General features: G+C 48.5%; 2 protein-coding genes across 4 annotated transcripts in view; one reads left to right on the top strand and one right to left on the bottom strand.

Moving 5' to 3' along the window:
- The first annotated feature begins 1,483 nt into the window (after nucleotides 1-1,483).
- TACR2 (tachykinin receptor 2) lies at nucleotides 1,484-10,079 on the top strand. Its single transcript, XM_084290641.1, has 5 exons — nucleotides 1,484-1,956; nucleotides 5,178-5,372; nucleotides 8,334-8,490; nucleotides 9,077-9,273; nucleotides 9,694-10,079. The coding sequence occupies exons 1-5, from the start codon at nucleotides 1,553-1,555 to the stop codon at nucleotides 9,887-9,889; spliced, it is 1,149 nt and encodes a 382-aa protein (XP_084146767.1). The 5' UTR covers nucleotides 1,484-1,552; the 3' UTR covers nucleotides 9,890-10,079.
- Nucleotides 10,080-14,841: 4,762 nt separating this feature from the next.
- Nucleotides 14,842-15,794, bottom strand: part of HK1 (hexokinase 1) — a 30,338-nt gene continuing 29,385 nt past the window's right edge. For all 3 annotated transcript variants that reach the window (XM_084289762.1, XM_084289763.1, XM_084289764.1), the window contains exon 18: nucleotides 14,842-15,618. In XM_084289762.1, coding sequence (XP_084145888.1) covers nucleotides 15,474-15,618 — 145 coding nt within the window. In that variant the 3' untranslated portion in view covers nucleotides 14,842-15,473. The remainder of the gene's footprint in view (nucleotides 15,619-15,794) is intronic.

Here is a 15,794-nt window from a genome sequence, read left to right as displayed (position 1 = left end):
ACCTTCAGTTTCATGGTCAGCCCACAGGGATTTCGGTTTCACCTTCAAAACATCAGTAATTATTTTTGGGGAATGCTTGCTAATATTGTGCTTTCTGTAACAAAGGCTGATGAGTTACTTTAGCCACCCTCTCAGCTAAGCACAGGGAGGCTTTTGCTCATGTTCTCTGTGAAAATGGAAAATATTTGAGCTAAATTCAAAAAATAAAAATAAAGTGCTACAATTAGCTACTGAACTCATATTGCAAAACAGATGAAAAGCCTTCCTGCACTGTACACAGAAAGCGAAAGGCTCGTAAGCAGTTTAACAAGGTGTCAGGGGAAGGGCCTGGGACAGCTTGGCCACACACAGGAAGAGACATTTTGTGCATTTTTGCAGTTTCTGGGTAAGGGAGTGAGTTGAATCCTGAAAGCAGGTCTTAATACCTGAAATGCTTTTAGCTTCTAGCAGAGCATGCATGAGCCAGTGCCAAGTGCTCTTTAAAATCTCAGCCTTGACGTGTTGCATCTGTTTATGTAGCTTGCTCCAAAGCTGCCAGCAAGCAGGAGAGCTGTGCTCCGAGCAGAGGTGGGGCTGGGGGCTCCCCTTGCAGGTACACCAGACGTGGGCTCCTCACATATATTTTTCTGCGCCACACGTTGGGAAAAGGGGTGCAGGGATCCCAGGGAGAACTGAGCCTTGGTTTCCGCATCCCTTGCTCAGCCCCTCAGCATCACAGGGCTGGGAGCTGAGGTCCCTTTGTGCTAGACAGCAGCTGAAGGTGGGTTTCTGGAGCTCCAGAGGAGAGCTCCTGGAAACCCAAGGACGGCAGGACTGGCAAGCCCAGCAAAGCAGCTACCTTTGCATTTAAGCCTACAAACGCTGATACAGCAGCACGTCCATTTCAGAGATGACTTCCAAATAAACAGAGGGAGGAAACGAGTCTGAAGCACCACTTTGCTGCGTTTCATTCGATGTCAAATTGGTTGTTTAGCTTTTGCCTGCAAGAGACTCCACCTCCTTTCAAAGTGCCCTTAAACCCCGGAGCAAACCCATCCCAGAACAGCTCCCGCCTCGGTGCCACTGCAGAGGGGTCGGATACCTGACGCCGTGGAAAACCACTGCCCCGAAAAGGGATTTCCATCGGATCCAAGTTACTTATGGCTTGATACTTCTATTGTATTTTCTTGGCCCTAGAAATAAGGTAAAGGAAGAGACTGCCTGTCACTGACCCGGAAAACACTCCCCTTCCTTTTTTTTTTTTTTTTTTTTTTTTTTTGGTCTTTTTTAAAGGAAAATGGACCTCAAGCGGGAAGAGTTAATCTCTTGGGTTTGTTCTTCAGGCACAGGTTAAAATGCCAGTCAAGTTGGAGGCCCTTGCCATCAATCACTTCCTCCTGGAACTGCATCGCCTCACTTGGAAAACAGGAGGAGAGGACACGAGACATCGCATCCCGGGGCCTTTTTAACAGCACTTAAGCCATACGCATGGGGATTCGTAACACCAGCACTTACTGCAGGAAAATGAGCAGACGCCAGCTGATTTTATTCTCTGCTTAGCCGAAGAAAAACCATGAGCACATTTCCCGTTTCAAACACGAGCGACATTTTGCAGGCAGACTCCCTCGAGGAGGGCGACAACCAGACGGCCGTCACCCAGTTCACCCAGCCGGGCTGGCAGATCGCCCTGTGGGCTATCACCTACTCCTTCATCGTCATCACCTCCATCGTCGGCAACATCACCGTCATCTGGATCATCCTCGCGCACCGGAGGATGAGGACTGCCACCAATTACTTTATCGTGAACTTGGCTCTCTCGGATTTGCTGATGTCCGCTTTCAACACCATCTTCAATTTCATTTACGCCAGCCACAATGTCTGGTATTTTGGCAAGGAGTTCTGCAGGTTTCAGAACTGGTTCCCCATCACCGCGATGTTTGTGAGCATTTACTCCATGACAGCCGTGGCCGCCGAGAGGTAAGAGGCGACTGGGGAAGATACAGAGCTGAGAAGTCTGCTCTAAGGTAGAAAATGTTATCGCAATGCTTTGTGCAATTGGCCCCCGCCTACCCTGTCAGGTGTCTTATCAGCAAAGTGGGGAGAGAGCTGGACAAATAGGCTATGGGGTGACACACTAGTAATGGGAAGAAAGTTAGGCTCTCCTCTCTTATCTCCAGCCTGAGCCATTCCTGAGTCTGTAACGAGTAGAAGTGGCTGAAATTTTATTGTTCCCATGTCCCTGGTCATAAAATGTTTGCCCGTCATCATGCAAGCCCTTTTTTCTTTAAACCACGAGAAGGCCCCATCATTGGGATGGAGCTGGAGCAATATGAACGTGTTGTGGGATGCTGAGAGCCTCATAACCAACAACCCCGCTTGCGAGTCTAGTGCAGTGGCAAACCACCAGAAATACTGGGAAGTGGATCAGAAATGGCAGTGGGTTTCACCAGTTCCAAGAGGGAGGAAAGTAATTACAGAGACTTTGACTTCTGAGGTAATTTGGTATTTTCATAATGCTCTCTTACATCCACCGAGTCTATTTTAATTGAGCTTAAATTTGGGCGCTCCGGACGTGCTTGCACCTCGTTGTTGAGCAGCACAATGTTTTTCTTTTTACTAGAAAGCGGTCAAAAGTCCATGGGAATTTCCTGCCTTACGGGCAGTGACACGTGAAAGAAATAAGGGAGATTGTGCTCCCTTTGAGACTCTCTGCCTGCCTTCCTTCCATTTCTTCCTCTGTTTGCCCAACTCTGGGAAGGAACATCTGTGTCTTTTCCATCCTATGCCCCTGCTGCAACCCCATGGCAAAGGTCTTCGCCCAGTCAGCCAGAAACAAAGCCCTCGCATTGGCTTTGCAGTTTCCTTCAGCCTTCCTCTGCTTCTTATCAAACGTGCGTATTGGCACGGGGCTCTTCCAGCTCCCCCAGGATGGGAGCCAACATCCCTCTGCCATCTGCAGACCTTGCTCCCTGAGTCAGCGGGGTCACTCCTGCACCACCCATCCCTGCAGGCAGCTTGGTTCGCCCTGGCACACCCAGCCGAGGAAGCAAGCGATAGACAAATCCCACGAGATAAACAAACCCAGCTGGCGTAAGAAAGCTTTGCCCTGCAACACCCACTGAAACTTGCACCCGAAGCCGGGACATGGCCGCGCAGCTTCCAAAGAGCAGGGCAGGGGCTCCTGTAGCCACCGGGAGGATCGCTAACGAGCCCGGGGAGATGAGCCGTGTGCTGGTCACCCCGCAGGTGTCCAGATGAAAGCAGATCTCCACTCCCAGTTTGAGACTCGAATACTCTTTTGCTGTTCCTGGCTTTTAATCATGGGTTGTTGATAACAGCTGTTTTATACGTGTGGTCTGCCAAAGAATATTAATTTTAAAAAAAAATCCTTTTCAGGCTGTGCCCATGTCTCCCAGCTCCCATTTTCCTATTTTCCTTGGGGACACTTGGCAAAAGTTTCTATAGAGCCAAAATCTCTTTTGTCGCGTGACAAGGATCAGAAAGAAAAACTTGGCATCTCCCCACGAACCATATTTAGCTATTCTTGCTTAACCTTAAAATAGATCCTGACACTGACTCCTGGAAAATTGCAGCTTCCATTTGTTGTTATGAGAACTTGTGTCCTCTTCGGCTCGGTTGTTTAAGTTTAATAAAACGTCTTTTGAATCTGTTTATTGTAAGGCAGGAGGACAAGAGGCGATCAATCTATTAGGCATCTTTGCTGTGGACAAGGCTCTGTCACAACCGCTCATCATCGCGTTTAGGACTACTCTGCTTCCCCATTTGGGGCTGCTGTGTGCTGGAGCAGCTGTGTGCACGCAGTACGCCGGGCAGAGAGATATTATCAGCTCAAGTTTCACACTCCAGATAACAAAATCTCCTAGGCCGTCTTTGGAAGAGCGGTAGGAGCTCAGCGTATTTTGTCCATGCAGGACAAGGACCAGAGAAAAGGTGCCAGCATCTTGGGGTGTCGCTTGGAGGGGGCACAAAGCAGGGGGAAAATGGAGCTTTTCTGCACAGCAAGAGGAATGAGGAGACCTCAGCAGATCTCACCAGTGGCAGCGTTTATACCTGGGGCTTGTTGGTCACCACGAGCTGCAGGGCATGGGTTTGGGCACTTCCCTGGGCAAATATTCAGGAGAACACTTGCCGCTTGATTCCTCCCTGAGCAGTTTTGAGCACTGTATAATGAGGATGAGCTAAGGAAAGCAAGGTGACACGAACATTTCATAGCTAAATAAGGCTCTGCTGCCGTGCAGCTCTGGCTTACTTGCTGTGCTGCCTGTCCGTGCAGTCACCCTCTGTCCTGCAGCAGTGCCTGAGCAGAGCTCTCTCCAAACGGCTTGGCCAGGAGACAGCACAGAATTTGTCACATTTTCACTGTAAAAATCAGGAGGCAATTGGCATTTTCCACTCTGTTTTGCCTTTGTAAACAACCATGACAAGGAGAAGGGAAAGCATGACAAGAAATGCATAATTGATTAAGGGCTTGTTACGATACCCTGCCTTTCTACAGAGGGAACTTAAAACCAGACAGCGCCCTGGGCTTGCAAGTAATCTAATAGTCAGATGTGCCGTGAGGGCTCTGAGCAGGTGTAGGAAGAAAGAGTCAGCCTTTCCCTTAAATCACAAGTGCTCTGGCATTTACAGGCAGAGGTGGATGGCACAGGGCTTCTCCACTGCTAAAAATCAGGGGGAAAAATTCCAGAGAAAAAGAAATTCAAGACTTCAATCTGCTGCTGTCACCACATGGGGTGTAAAACAAGATCGAGATAATTAATGGGACAAGCATGTTTAGGTCATTTTCTTGAGGAAGGAAGAAGGGCATGGTGTTAAACAATGCATATCTCCAAACTAACACAGAGTTCCCAGCACCAAATTTCAGACCAAATGAAAAGCATTTTAAAAAGTAATTAAAAAAAATAAATTATCAAAGAGAAATACTTGCGAAGGCCCATATGCAGACAGTATAAATGCTTGCTTCCTCCTTGCACCAGATGTATCCATCCAGATGGGATCAATCCATCCTACCTTAAGACTTGCAGTTATTCTCTTCAGAAGGGGTTTAGCTCCTGGAACCTGACCGAATGGCTCTACAAATAAATCCCACCGTATCAGCTGGGGAGTTTTTACACCTGCCGCATTTGTTGTACGGGTTACCAATGGAACCATAAAAGCATTACCCATTTTTCTTGCAGGTATGTGGCTATAATCCATCCCTTCAAGCCCAGGCTTTCTGCTGGAAACACCCGAGTCATCATAGGAATAATTTGGCTGGTGGCATTTGGGCTCGCCTTCCCGCAGTGCTTCTACGCCGAGATCTTGACAGACAACGGAACGACGAAGTGCATCGTCGTCTGGCCGGATGACATGGGATCGAAGCACCAGCTCACGTAAGAGAAACAAGAAAACTCACGATTCCTGCCAAAGTTAGCTACGAAATGAATGTCGTGACCAAACTGTTGGCTACAGACAGCACTGGGAGAGAGGGTCGAGGGAGGGGGAGATTGGTAGGGGAACTACGCAGCTGGGGAATATGGGTGTGGGGCAGCCCATCTAAGCTCAGTTTAAGGCAGCTGTGGAAAAAGCAACCACATTGTCATGCTCAGGGTGAAGAAGGGTGATACTCCATCCTCCCCTGCTTTGAAAACTGGCCATAAGATCTAGAAAGCCTAGATACAGGGCTTGGTGGATTTCAGAGAAACTAGAGCATAACGTCTTACAAGCAATAAACCCTGTTTTTTTAAGATTTTGGATTCTCCCCCTCCATCAGGCAGAAGGGAGCTGGGGATTTTTAATGCTGAGAAGCCACATAATTAGCTAAAAATCATGCTGCTGTCTGTGAAAAAAAAAGAGAGGAGTGTGTTTCAGACATCTTAAGGTTTTAAAGATCTACTTATCTAGACACACATCTGCACTCCCGAGAGCTCCTAGCCCTCATAGCAATTTCCTCCTGCTTTAAAGCAAGATTGTTCAGACAGATGAAACAAGCCATACCCTGCATTTGGGGGATCTGCTGTGATTAATCATTATTCAAAGTACGTGATATACAGAGCAGCTTGAGAAATCTATCAGGCAAAACATTTCTACAAAGCAGTAATGGAAGAACTGAGGAAAAGGAACAAATTGATTAACAAAATGGAAACAATTCCTCAAACCAAAACCGAGTGCTAATCTCCCCGCATCCATCGTTCGCTGTGAGCGCCTTTCCCCAGCTACATGCACCACGGATGCTTTTCCCTTCAGCACCTCTGGCAGACAGCTGGGCGCCTCCTACGGTTAGTTATTGCCCAACTAACAGGTTTTCACACTAATAAGTGCCAAGTTCCAGGAACTCCATGTAAACTTGGCTGATCCACAGCACATTCAGCCCCTGGCTGTCAGTTTTTCCCAGTCCCAAAAAACAGCAAAGAGCAAAAACAGGTTCACATCCCAGCCCTGCTGGGTCACATACCTCCGAGGGCTCCTTGGTGCTACCCCTGTCCTACGTGCTTGGGAACAAAGTACACCAGGTTCCCATCAACCGAGGAGGAGGGGTAGTAGGAAATCACCAATTAAAACCAAGAAGCCTTTTGGTAAAGGCTCTGTTCTCACCTGAAAGTGAAAATAAAAGATTGTGTCAGCATTTGGGGCCGAAACAGACCTATCTGCTTTTATGAGTCAAGCTGGAGAAAGCTACCTAACCCCTCACCTGCACAGGTGCGTGCTATTTCATTCAGCTGAAAAACATTAGGTTTATTTCTCCCACAGCCATTCTTTGGGAGGGATTGAAGCAAAGCTTTGGCAGATTACCAATGGAATCGCTGCCTGCTATCTCTGTGGGTCCAGAAAAGTTGGTCCTGACCACAGCAAATAACAGGGCAGGTTCTTTCTGGGATCCTCAGCTAAAGAGCAGCAGCTCCTGAGCAGAATAAATCCCAGCACATTCACCAGCTCACCCCCTGAACAGCCTCAGATTTGCAGGTTTCAGTAGCTTTCCTAGCAAGGAGGTTGGAAGCAGTGATCTCCAGAAATCATCGTGACTGATGGCTGTGTCGGGGTGAACGCCTGCAAAACGGAGCAGGGAGAAAAAGCCACATGCAGCCACTCTCGTGACAATCCCAATCCTAAGGAAAAGAAGTATTAAGAGAGGTGGAGAGCAGGCTGACAACGAACACTCCACAGCTGCCAAACAGAGTATTTTTCTACACTTATTTACTTTATTAAGTGCCTTTTCCAGGGCAACGGCTAGCAATGAAATGCAGCCCCCCCACACGACAGGGTGGACTTCCCCTCCCAGCACAGCTTTGTGTTGCTATTTCCTGACTCCGAACCATCACCGCTCCCATGTCAGAGTCTGTCGGTGGGGTTTGACGTTGCAGAAAGGCTGGGTCCCACATGGAGAGCCCCTGTGCTGACTCCTACAGTGCTCTGCAATACAGCCGAGCCCGGCTGCTAATGCGACGAGTATCCAAGTATCCACACGGTGTTGTCCCACTGAGAAAAAACACGCACCCAGCCTTTTGTGGTCACTGCCAGCAGCGTGTGCCAGAGCCCTCCTGCCTAATCCCAGTTTTTCACACTGTTTATGTTAATGGGACAGCTGCTGTAATGGACTGAGCAGGTTGTTCCCTCCCCATAAATGGTGGTTGCTTAAAAAAAAATCAAACCCAAGCACAAGGGAACCAGCAGAAGCTCGTGGGGTATCACAGCTCAAGCTCACGTACAGCCAAGGGAGATAGCAGCGCTTTCGTCCGGAGCAGAAACCAAGCAGCCTGGTGGTGACAAAAGATTTAATTGTGCATGTGCTCACAAATAAAATCAGCCAGCATTAGAAACACAGTAGTGGCTGTCACTCACTGTGCACGTGCTATAAAGCAGCAATGCTCCTTCCTCCCTACCTGCCCTGCTGAGTTCGTGCACTCCACTAGCAGCCCGCAACATTTGCAAGTCCCTGATCATTGCTGAATTAAGATTTTGGCACCATTGCATTTGCCAAGTAGTTTTTTTGGAATATTCCTTTTGCCAATGTGATTGAAAGGTTCACATTTTTACAGCCACAAGCCTTAGAAGTCTCTTCCCTGAGTGCAGCAGGATAGCAAAGTTCAGGTGGCTGTGGACTGTAACCCTCTGATAAAAGATAAATAGCATTACTCTGTCGTGAAGGAGCAGTGAATCCAGTCCAAGGACTAATCATCACAACATGGGAGAGATGAGATGAGCCTCTGCTTTTTACAGAAGCCCCTCTAATGATGTTTGCAGGCAAAATTTCTGCTGCTTTACGCTTCGGCATTGAATTTAACGGGAGCCAGTTTCTGCTAGATCCCTTCAAAGGATGTACTGACGATGCAAATGTGCCTGCTTTTCTTTTTCAGATACCACATTGCAGTGATCGTGTTGATTTACTTACTGCCTTTAATGGTGATGTTTGTTGCATACAGCATCATAGGAATTACTCTGTGGAGCAGCGCGGTTCCAGGCAACCACATTAATAGAGTCCTCTACGAACACCAAGTCAATGCCAAGAAAAAGGTCAGAGGTGAAACTTAAAAATAATTACCCTAAACACACCAGCTCTTCTGCCCCCAGCTCCAACACAGAGCTTGCACGTCATGCAAAATCTTGTGGGACAGGGCATGAAAGGTTCACAAATTATTTTGGGCTGGGGGGTAAAGGGTAAAGCCAACAAGCATGAAAAAATGGTGATTCACATGCACCAGCCAGATTCCAAGGAAGAAAGGCTCACGTCAGTGGGCCAGGCTGCCCGGCAGTCCTTAGAGAGTAAATCAGTGCCCAGTGAAGCCACACACCACAGGGATAAACTCTGGACGGGCTGGAGAGGTTTCAGGGTAACTGCAGTTCTTCCATTTCCCTACCAAATCTCCCTGATGGCTCCTCTGCAGGAAGCACATGGCAAAACATTTGCTCTCCCTCCCTCCCTGTTCCTCATTTCCATCACCAGGAGTTCGTTTGCCCAAGCAGCCCAGCTCTACGTACCACACACAGCGCTTCAGGAGGGCAAAACAGACCCAAAACAACAGCGGCATCTCCCATTTCCCCAGCCAGCCCAGACAACCCTACAGAGGCCCAGGAATAACACACGGTGTGTTTCTTCCAGTTTGTGAAGACCATGGTGGTAGTTGTGATCATTTTTGCCGTCTGCTGGCTGCCCTATCACATATACTTCATCCTGGGGAGCTTCAAGGAGGACATCTACCAGCAGAAGTACATTCAGCAGGTGTACCTGGCGATCTTTCTGCTTGCCATGAGTTCAACGATGTACAACCCCATCATATACTGTTGTCTTAACCAGAGGTGAGTAGCGTGCACGCAGATCTCAGTCTGTAAAGGCAGAAATCTCTGGAGGTCAAAGCCACTGTGATTCTCAGCTGCACCCAACAGGCAGAGAAGTGAATTTATATACTACTAACAACAAAAAAAGTAAGATTTTCTGCCTCCAAAGAAAGTGCAGACAGCAGGCGTGTGATCAGCACGTGGCCAGGAGCAAGCAGCTACGCGAGCACAACCCTGCCGTGCCAAGAGATGTCTCCCTTGTTCTGCTCTCAGGACGCTGGTGAAGCAAGCCCAGTCTTGGGCTCCCCGGTGCCATTTCCTGCTTCAATTTCAATAGAAACCTTTTATCTCCATGGTCATTCCAAGGTAGAATTACACTCTTGCTCTTTCTCTGTGCAGTTAAAAAGATCTGCCATTTAATTTCTTTTCTTATGCTTACAGGTTTCGTTCAGGCTTCAAGCTAGCCTTCCGGTGGTGTCCGTGCATAAAAGCAACCGAGAAAGACAAGCTGCGACTTACATCCCCATCCCTTTACCAGTCGACCCGCAGGAAGTCAAGGAAATCAAGTTTCAACACGGAAACTCACTTCAATGAGGAAGAGAAGACATCATTTACCCCCACCCAGCAAACGCTTTGATTTCTTCTTCTGGTTCTGACTCTACTAAAATCGCAGAACGGTTTGGGTGGGCAGGGACCTTACAGACCATCTAACTCCAACCCCCTGCCACGGGCAGGGACACCTCCCGGCAGCCCAGGCTGCTCAAAGCCCCATCCAGCCTGGCCTTGAACACTTCCAGGGATGGGGCATATCCTAAGAAACCATTTAAAAGCAGCAGGTTTGTAGATGTCCTGAGGCAGGTCTGTTTCCTAGGGGGCTTTTACAGGTGCCATCAGCACCAAAAGCACTCTGACAATAAAACAAGACTTATATCCATGCAGGTCCGAACATCACCCAGCTCTGGATACAAGTTCAGCCCTCCTTTAAAGCCACGCTGCTATACAGAAAAGACAGGTTTTGCCCATCACATCGAAACAGAAGCAGAACAGACCTCAGGCAGCATTCCACCAATCCGTACAATATCAATTATTGCCGTCCTGATGGCGAGCTCCTGTTCTCTGTTCCACAAGACACGTCCATCTGGAAAAGAGCTGAAGGAACAGAAAGGCTGGGGCTCTTGTGGCCCAGTCTGGGCGGACCCTTGGGGTGTGTGGGCTGCTAATTCCTGTGGCTCAGCAGCCTGGAGGTGGACGAGGCTGTGGAGCTGAGCTCCTTTACCACAAAGGCTCCCATGCTGAAAAGCCTGCCCTGAAGCTTTCCTGGATCCTGGGATTTTCAGGCCTGTGATTTCACCTGCACCAATTAGAAGCGAGAAACTCTTGTAAAGAGTCATCCTTTCATGGATTTCTGTAAGCTTGTACCAAAACACGATGTATTTTTCCTGTTGAAGCGTGCTCGAGTGATTCCTCCACCTGCACATAGTTGCTTGTGGTACCTCACCCGGGGAGCGAGGCTCTCTGGAGAGCCACAGGCAGGCTTGGTCAGAGGGGCTGCAAGCTCCCATCACTGGGGAAGCTGCTCAAAAATAGCTGCTGAGCATCGCTCCTCAGCTCCCTAGCTGAGCAGTCATGTTTGCAGCACGACTGCTTGCTTACAGGAGCAGAGGGCCGCCCGGGTGTGACACTGGGGTGGTGCACAGCTGGTGGCATCCCAGAGCTCTGCGCTTCCAACGCTGCCTGTACCCCGACCCCAGCAACCCCACCGTGGTCCCCACCACAGCCAGTCCCTTCGTTCCCCTTTCCAGACTTACCCCATCTTGTCGGCACTGTTCTTCTCTTCTCAGATACTAAAATAAAGGCTGAAATTTGTCATCTTCAAAGCCTGAGGCGTTATGTGCAGACATGCAGAACGGGACAAGCAGAAATACAAGCACAATACTTAATGCCATGCGGTATTTAATGCTCGTGTGATAAGTAGCACCTTGCAATCACCTTCACCTTTGGTGACAGGTTGGCACATAACACCCCAGAGACATACCTTGGCACACAGGAGGCTCCTACAACACCACCAAGTCCCAGTTATTCCAAATATTCCCCTTTGCTCTGGGAGAACAAAAGCTACAAAGTGTTGCCAGTCTTGACTTCTGCAGTAAATTCAGGACAAAGCTTTGTTGCTTGAACAGAAAAAGTGCTCAGGGAAATGATTTTCCCAAGTCCATTTCAGCACAGAACCCAGCAGACACATCTTTCTTCTCCACTTAATCTCCTCCACCTCGCTGGCTGCTGTGGGGAGCAATTACGGTACAGAGAGGCCCAGCAAACTTATCTCACTAATAGGACGTGGCAGATGGCACAGGGCTGTGCGCCTTTCTTGAAATGTTCATCATTTTAAATTGTTCCAGCAGGCAGCTTCAAGCCTCGATGTTATCTGCCCAGCCTGCTCCTCCTGAGAGCGCACCACAGGGGTGCACCAGGGCAGAGGGAGAACAAGAAGGAACAGGCACTGACAGCCAGCCACCACCAAGTCTTCTCCTACAGGGATTCAAAGCACTTTGGAGAGGTGCTTGGCGAGGCACACGCCTCTGGGACTCACGCTCCAAGGAAGTGAAGAACACCTGCACGACAATTTTGCTGTGTTACATACACAGGCTGTGCCTCTCCCACGTGCAGCTGAGGGGACGGTAAGGCGTTAAAGCCCTTCTCCAGCAGCTTTCCAGTGCAGATCTTTTGGGACCAAGCGGGTCTGTCTCTAGCATCCCAGCTTACGTTCCCCTGTGCAGCCCCTGACAAGCGCCGACGTTTCCTGCTCATGGCTTCTCTCTCATGCTTGGTGCAGAAAGTAGAGGACGACTTCTCCTGTCTGCAAACGAAGCTCCACGTCCCCTGAAGGACTCACTTTGGATCCTGAGAAGTCTGTCTGCTAGAAATAACAACGGGTAAGGAAGCAGAGATGCCCCAAGCCCTCATTGGAAAGAAGAGGGCATGCCGTGGCCAACGACATTATTTCCTGTGATATATGAGGTAACAGGAACACCGTGCTCCAGAGTAAACACACACAATTCTCCATATAAATATAGACTTGATTAAATGCCACGCAGCAGTATAAAATGTCCAGGTCAGCGATAAATCCCCCCTCTGTACAGTTACTTGTGCTCTACTCACCAAGGAGTTCCTGCAGACTGTAAGGAAAAACATTTGAAGAATCTCATTGTTATAGCAAAGGAACAAACAAAAAGCACGGAGCAGGGTTCAGAAGTTCAGAAACGCTTTATTTTGCCTTCTGCTATTATTTCTCTTAAAAAAACAAAACAAAACAAAACAAGGGCTGCTTGTTTTAAACCTATTCAAAAGGCCTCTGAGAGAACCCCCAGAGGAAGAAGGAGCAGATGACATTACAACAGCGGTATGCAAATGGCCTTTTCCCCAGGAAATGTAAGATTTGTGTGTCAATATCGAAGTAATTTCTACAGCTTAACAATTAAGAAGACCATGATTTTATTCACCAAGCCTAAAAGCTTTAAGTAAGGCATCTCAGTCATTGCTTGGCTAACACTGAAGACATTTCTCCGGACAGTTATAGCTTGGGATTCACTTGCAAGTTTCCTAGGGATAAGAAGAAGTATGGAAATGGAAGTCCCACCAGGACTGTTATGAGCTGGATCCAATAAACAGCACCACCTCTGCCAGCATCTCCTCCCTTCACAGCCACCCCACGACCAAGTTTAACTTGCACTTCACATTCATCCTCTGTCCTGCACCGAGCCTCGCCCACAGATCATACGATGATTAAGGTGCTGAAGAGCTCCAAACTCAAGTCCCCCGTACGGCTCACACCACCCCTACAGCAGCCCTAAGATTTGCAAACCCTCAGCAACTAAAAGGCATCCCCTGCACCCGTAAACCTTCTCAGCTTCTTCTGCCTCCTGTTTGGGGTCAGAGCTGCGCATCGAGGCTGTGTGACTACTCAAGCTGTAACATAAAAGGGGCTAGGGGAGAATCCCAACTGTAGTGTATGCAGAAGGGGCCTTCATACACAACTCCAACGTAGGACGTGCAGCCCAGCAGCGCAGGAGCACCTGAGGCTGTGTTTCTGCAAGCACCAGCCCTTCGTGCACATGGCTGCTGTGTGCCAGGCTCCTGCAGGAGCACAGCTCTCGCAACACAGCCATCAAAGCATCTGGCAAAGCCTAACATAATCACATTTGCTTTGGTGCAGTGGGCTGAAGTCTCCCTGCACTGCGGTTTCCCCTGCACAACAGGGCATGAGATGCACGCAGACCAGCTCCACACACCCCAAGGTTTGGGCAGCTGAGCCACGTTAGGAAAGGCAAAGTTTGGTGTCAAACAAAACCCACCCCCTTTGAATCTGACCCCGAACGCCCGGGAATAAAAACACACACACACAAAACCCGGGCACCAGTGGGATTAGGTTGCAGCTCTCCCTGCACAATAGCTCTTCCCAAAGCACTGCGCCAGCAGCCGAGAGAATCTCTTCCAGAAAGAACCACTGCACACCAGTTAACGCACATCAAAAAAAGTTTAATATTTCCACAAATACCACGTAACACTAGTATCGGAGCTACTAGTGTGCAAAGTAAAAAGACTCTCTACCTTTGCAAAACCAGTTAGGCATGCAATTTTTCAGGTAGACACACACGTAAAGCTGCGAGGACTGCTTGCGACTCACATGTTACTTTACAACATTCACTCACAGTGCACCATAATGCATATTGAAATGTTATCCATAGGCAGGGCAATCCAAATCTTAGGGGGTGGAAAGAGGACAGAGAAGAGTAGCCTGCAAATTTCCATCTACTTTCTGCAGGAGAAGAAAGAGAGCAGGGAAAACCATGCAGAGATCTCAAATTCATTTTCGGTAGGAGAGCGGGAATTAAATACTGCTGTGGGGTCTCCCTCTTTGCAGAAAGCGGCGTGACTTGCAAACGTTAATTACCTTTTGCCTTCCGAACTGGTTCTCGATTTAAGTAATGCAACTGCTATGCAAGTATAATAATGGCATCAGCTCGACAGAGGGCGGAATACACCACGTGTACACGATACCAACCCTGCTGCTGCTTTAGTTCGTGGGATAAGCTGGGTCCGATTCTGTCTGTGTGGTTTGTTTGGTTTATGCACCCAGCTCCTCAACGTCGAGATCCAACTCGAGCCCTCATAGTCCTTCCTGATCACTAACTCTAGCTGAGTGTTTGTGTTTCGAGTGGCTGCTTAACAGTATTAAAGATTAAAGCTCTGTGTGGAAGCAAACACCCATTTAAGGCAAGAGACGGAGGTGTGCACATCCAGGTGACACTGTTTTGCTGCAGATCCTGTAGAAGGGCAGCTGCAGCGCCCTGATCTAAACCAATAACAAGAGAAAAAATAATTTTGATCCGACCCCTAATACAGACGGATACAGCACAGCCTGCCTAGGGACCATAAATCCACCCATTTCCCAGGTCTGGAGATTTGGATTACCCCAATCACCAACCACTGTGTTTTACTCGTTAGGGATTTCTTGCCCAAATGTTACAGGTTTTGCTCAGTAACACAACACTATTCACAAAAGCAACGGGAAATACCAGTGGATCCAGATCCGTGGGACAAGGGCGTTTACTTTAATTTTACCATGACAAAACAGGCATCGAGGAAGCAAGTAAGTCACATTGTCAAGTCCCACTACAGAGTTATGTGCGTGCACAGTGCCGACACACCGCGATTTTTCCACGATTGCTTTAAACGAAACAACAGCAGGTAGGTATGCAGGAGGGAACCGCTGCTTCCCTTTCACTAAAAGCTTCAACACCCAGGTTTGGTGGTCAGCGTGCTGGCGGTGCACGTAACAGGGATGCTGCAAAGGTCACACTTGGTACGATGCAACAGCAGCTCTCAACGCACATCAACTGGGGGCAATTTCATCTCAGACAACAACTGATTTTTGACAGCTGCAGAAATTAGAGACTGATTTTTTCCATGACCTACAGATGGGGAAGGTACCAACAAGGTGAATAAGAAACATGCAGATTGGGGTCCATAAACAGGAGATAGTATTAACAGCACACATTCTATCTTGTATCCTATACTTTTTTATGTCATTAGTTGTATTTTTTTTTTCCCGATAAAGCAGTGAGTTCTGTTTTATTTATTTATTTACCAGTTCAGACTACGCAGTCGCTGCTTTATGAGAAAGTGCTCACAAGACAGAATCAGGGCCGGGGTTGTGGAGTTCAGTTCTGCTCGGCATCACGAAGCCTGCATCCCACCGCCGTGATGAGCGCTGCCCCTTTCCCACTGCCGTCTTCCGAAAGCAGGAAGGTCACATCGCACTTGGGTGCCAGGTCTTTGACTGTTTGGTGCATAATCCTCGAAAAGCTGTGAAGGGAAACAGTGGCCGTGGGCAAGGGAGACCTTACAGCACCTACAGAGCATAGCAGTGCCACGGGCCTTTGCAGTGCTCCCCCTTTCACAGCAGAGAGAAATAAAATGCTCGAAACATTTTACTACACTACACACTAGGAGCAGGGGCCAAAATACTTTCATCCCAGCCC

This window comes from Netta rufina (assembly GCF_964035555.1).
Source record: "Netta rufina genome assembly, chromosome: 7".
Lineage (NCBI taxonomy): Eukaryota > Metazoa > Chordata > Aves > Anseriformes > Anatidae > Netta > Netta rufina.
The sequence above is the reverse complement of the archived record's forward strand: the minus strand, read 5'-3'. Positions and strand labels throughout refer to the sequence as shown.

Bases quoted from the DNA above. Each gene is read 5' to 3' on its own strand.
- TACR2 (XM_084290641.1), top strand. From the start codon at position 1,553: ATGAGCACATTTCCCGTTTCAAACACGAGCGACATTTTGCAGGCAGAC. The intron at 5,373-8,333 runs GTAAGAGAAACA...TTTCTTTTTCAG, and splicing joins GGATCGAAGCACCAGCTCAC to ATACCACATTGCAGTGATCG. The intron at 9,274-9,693 runs GTGAGTAGCGTG...TTATGCTTACAG, and splicing joins TACTGTTGTCTTAACCAGAG to GTTTCGTTCAGGCTTCAAGC.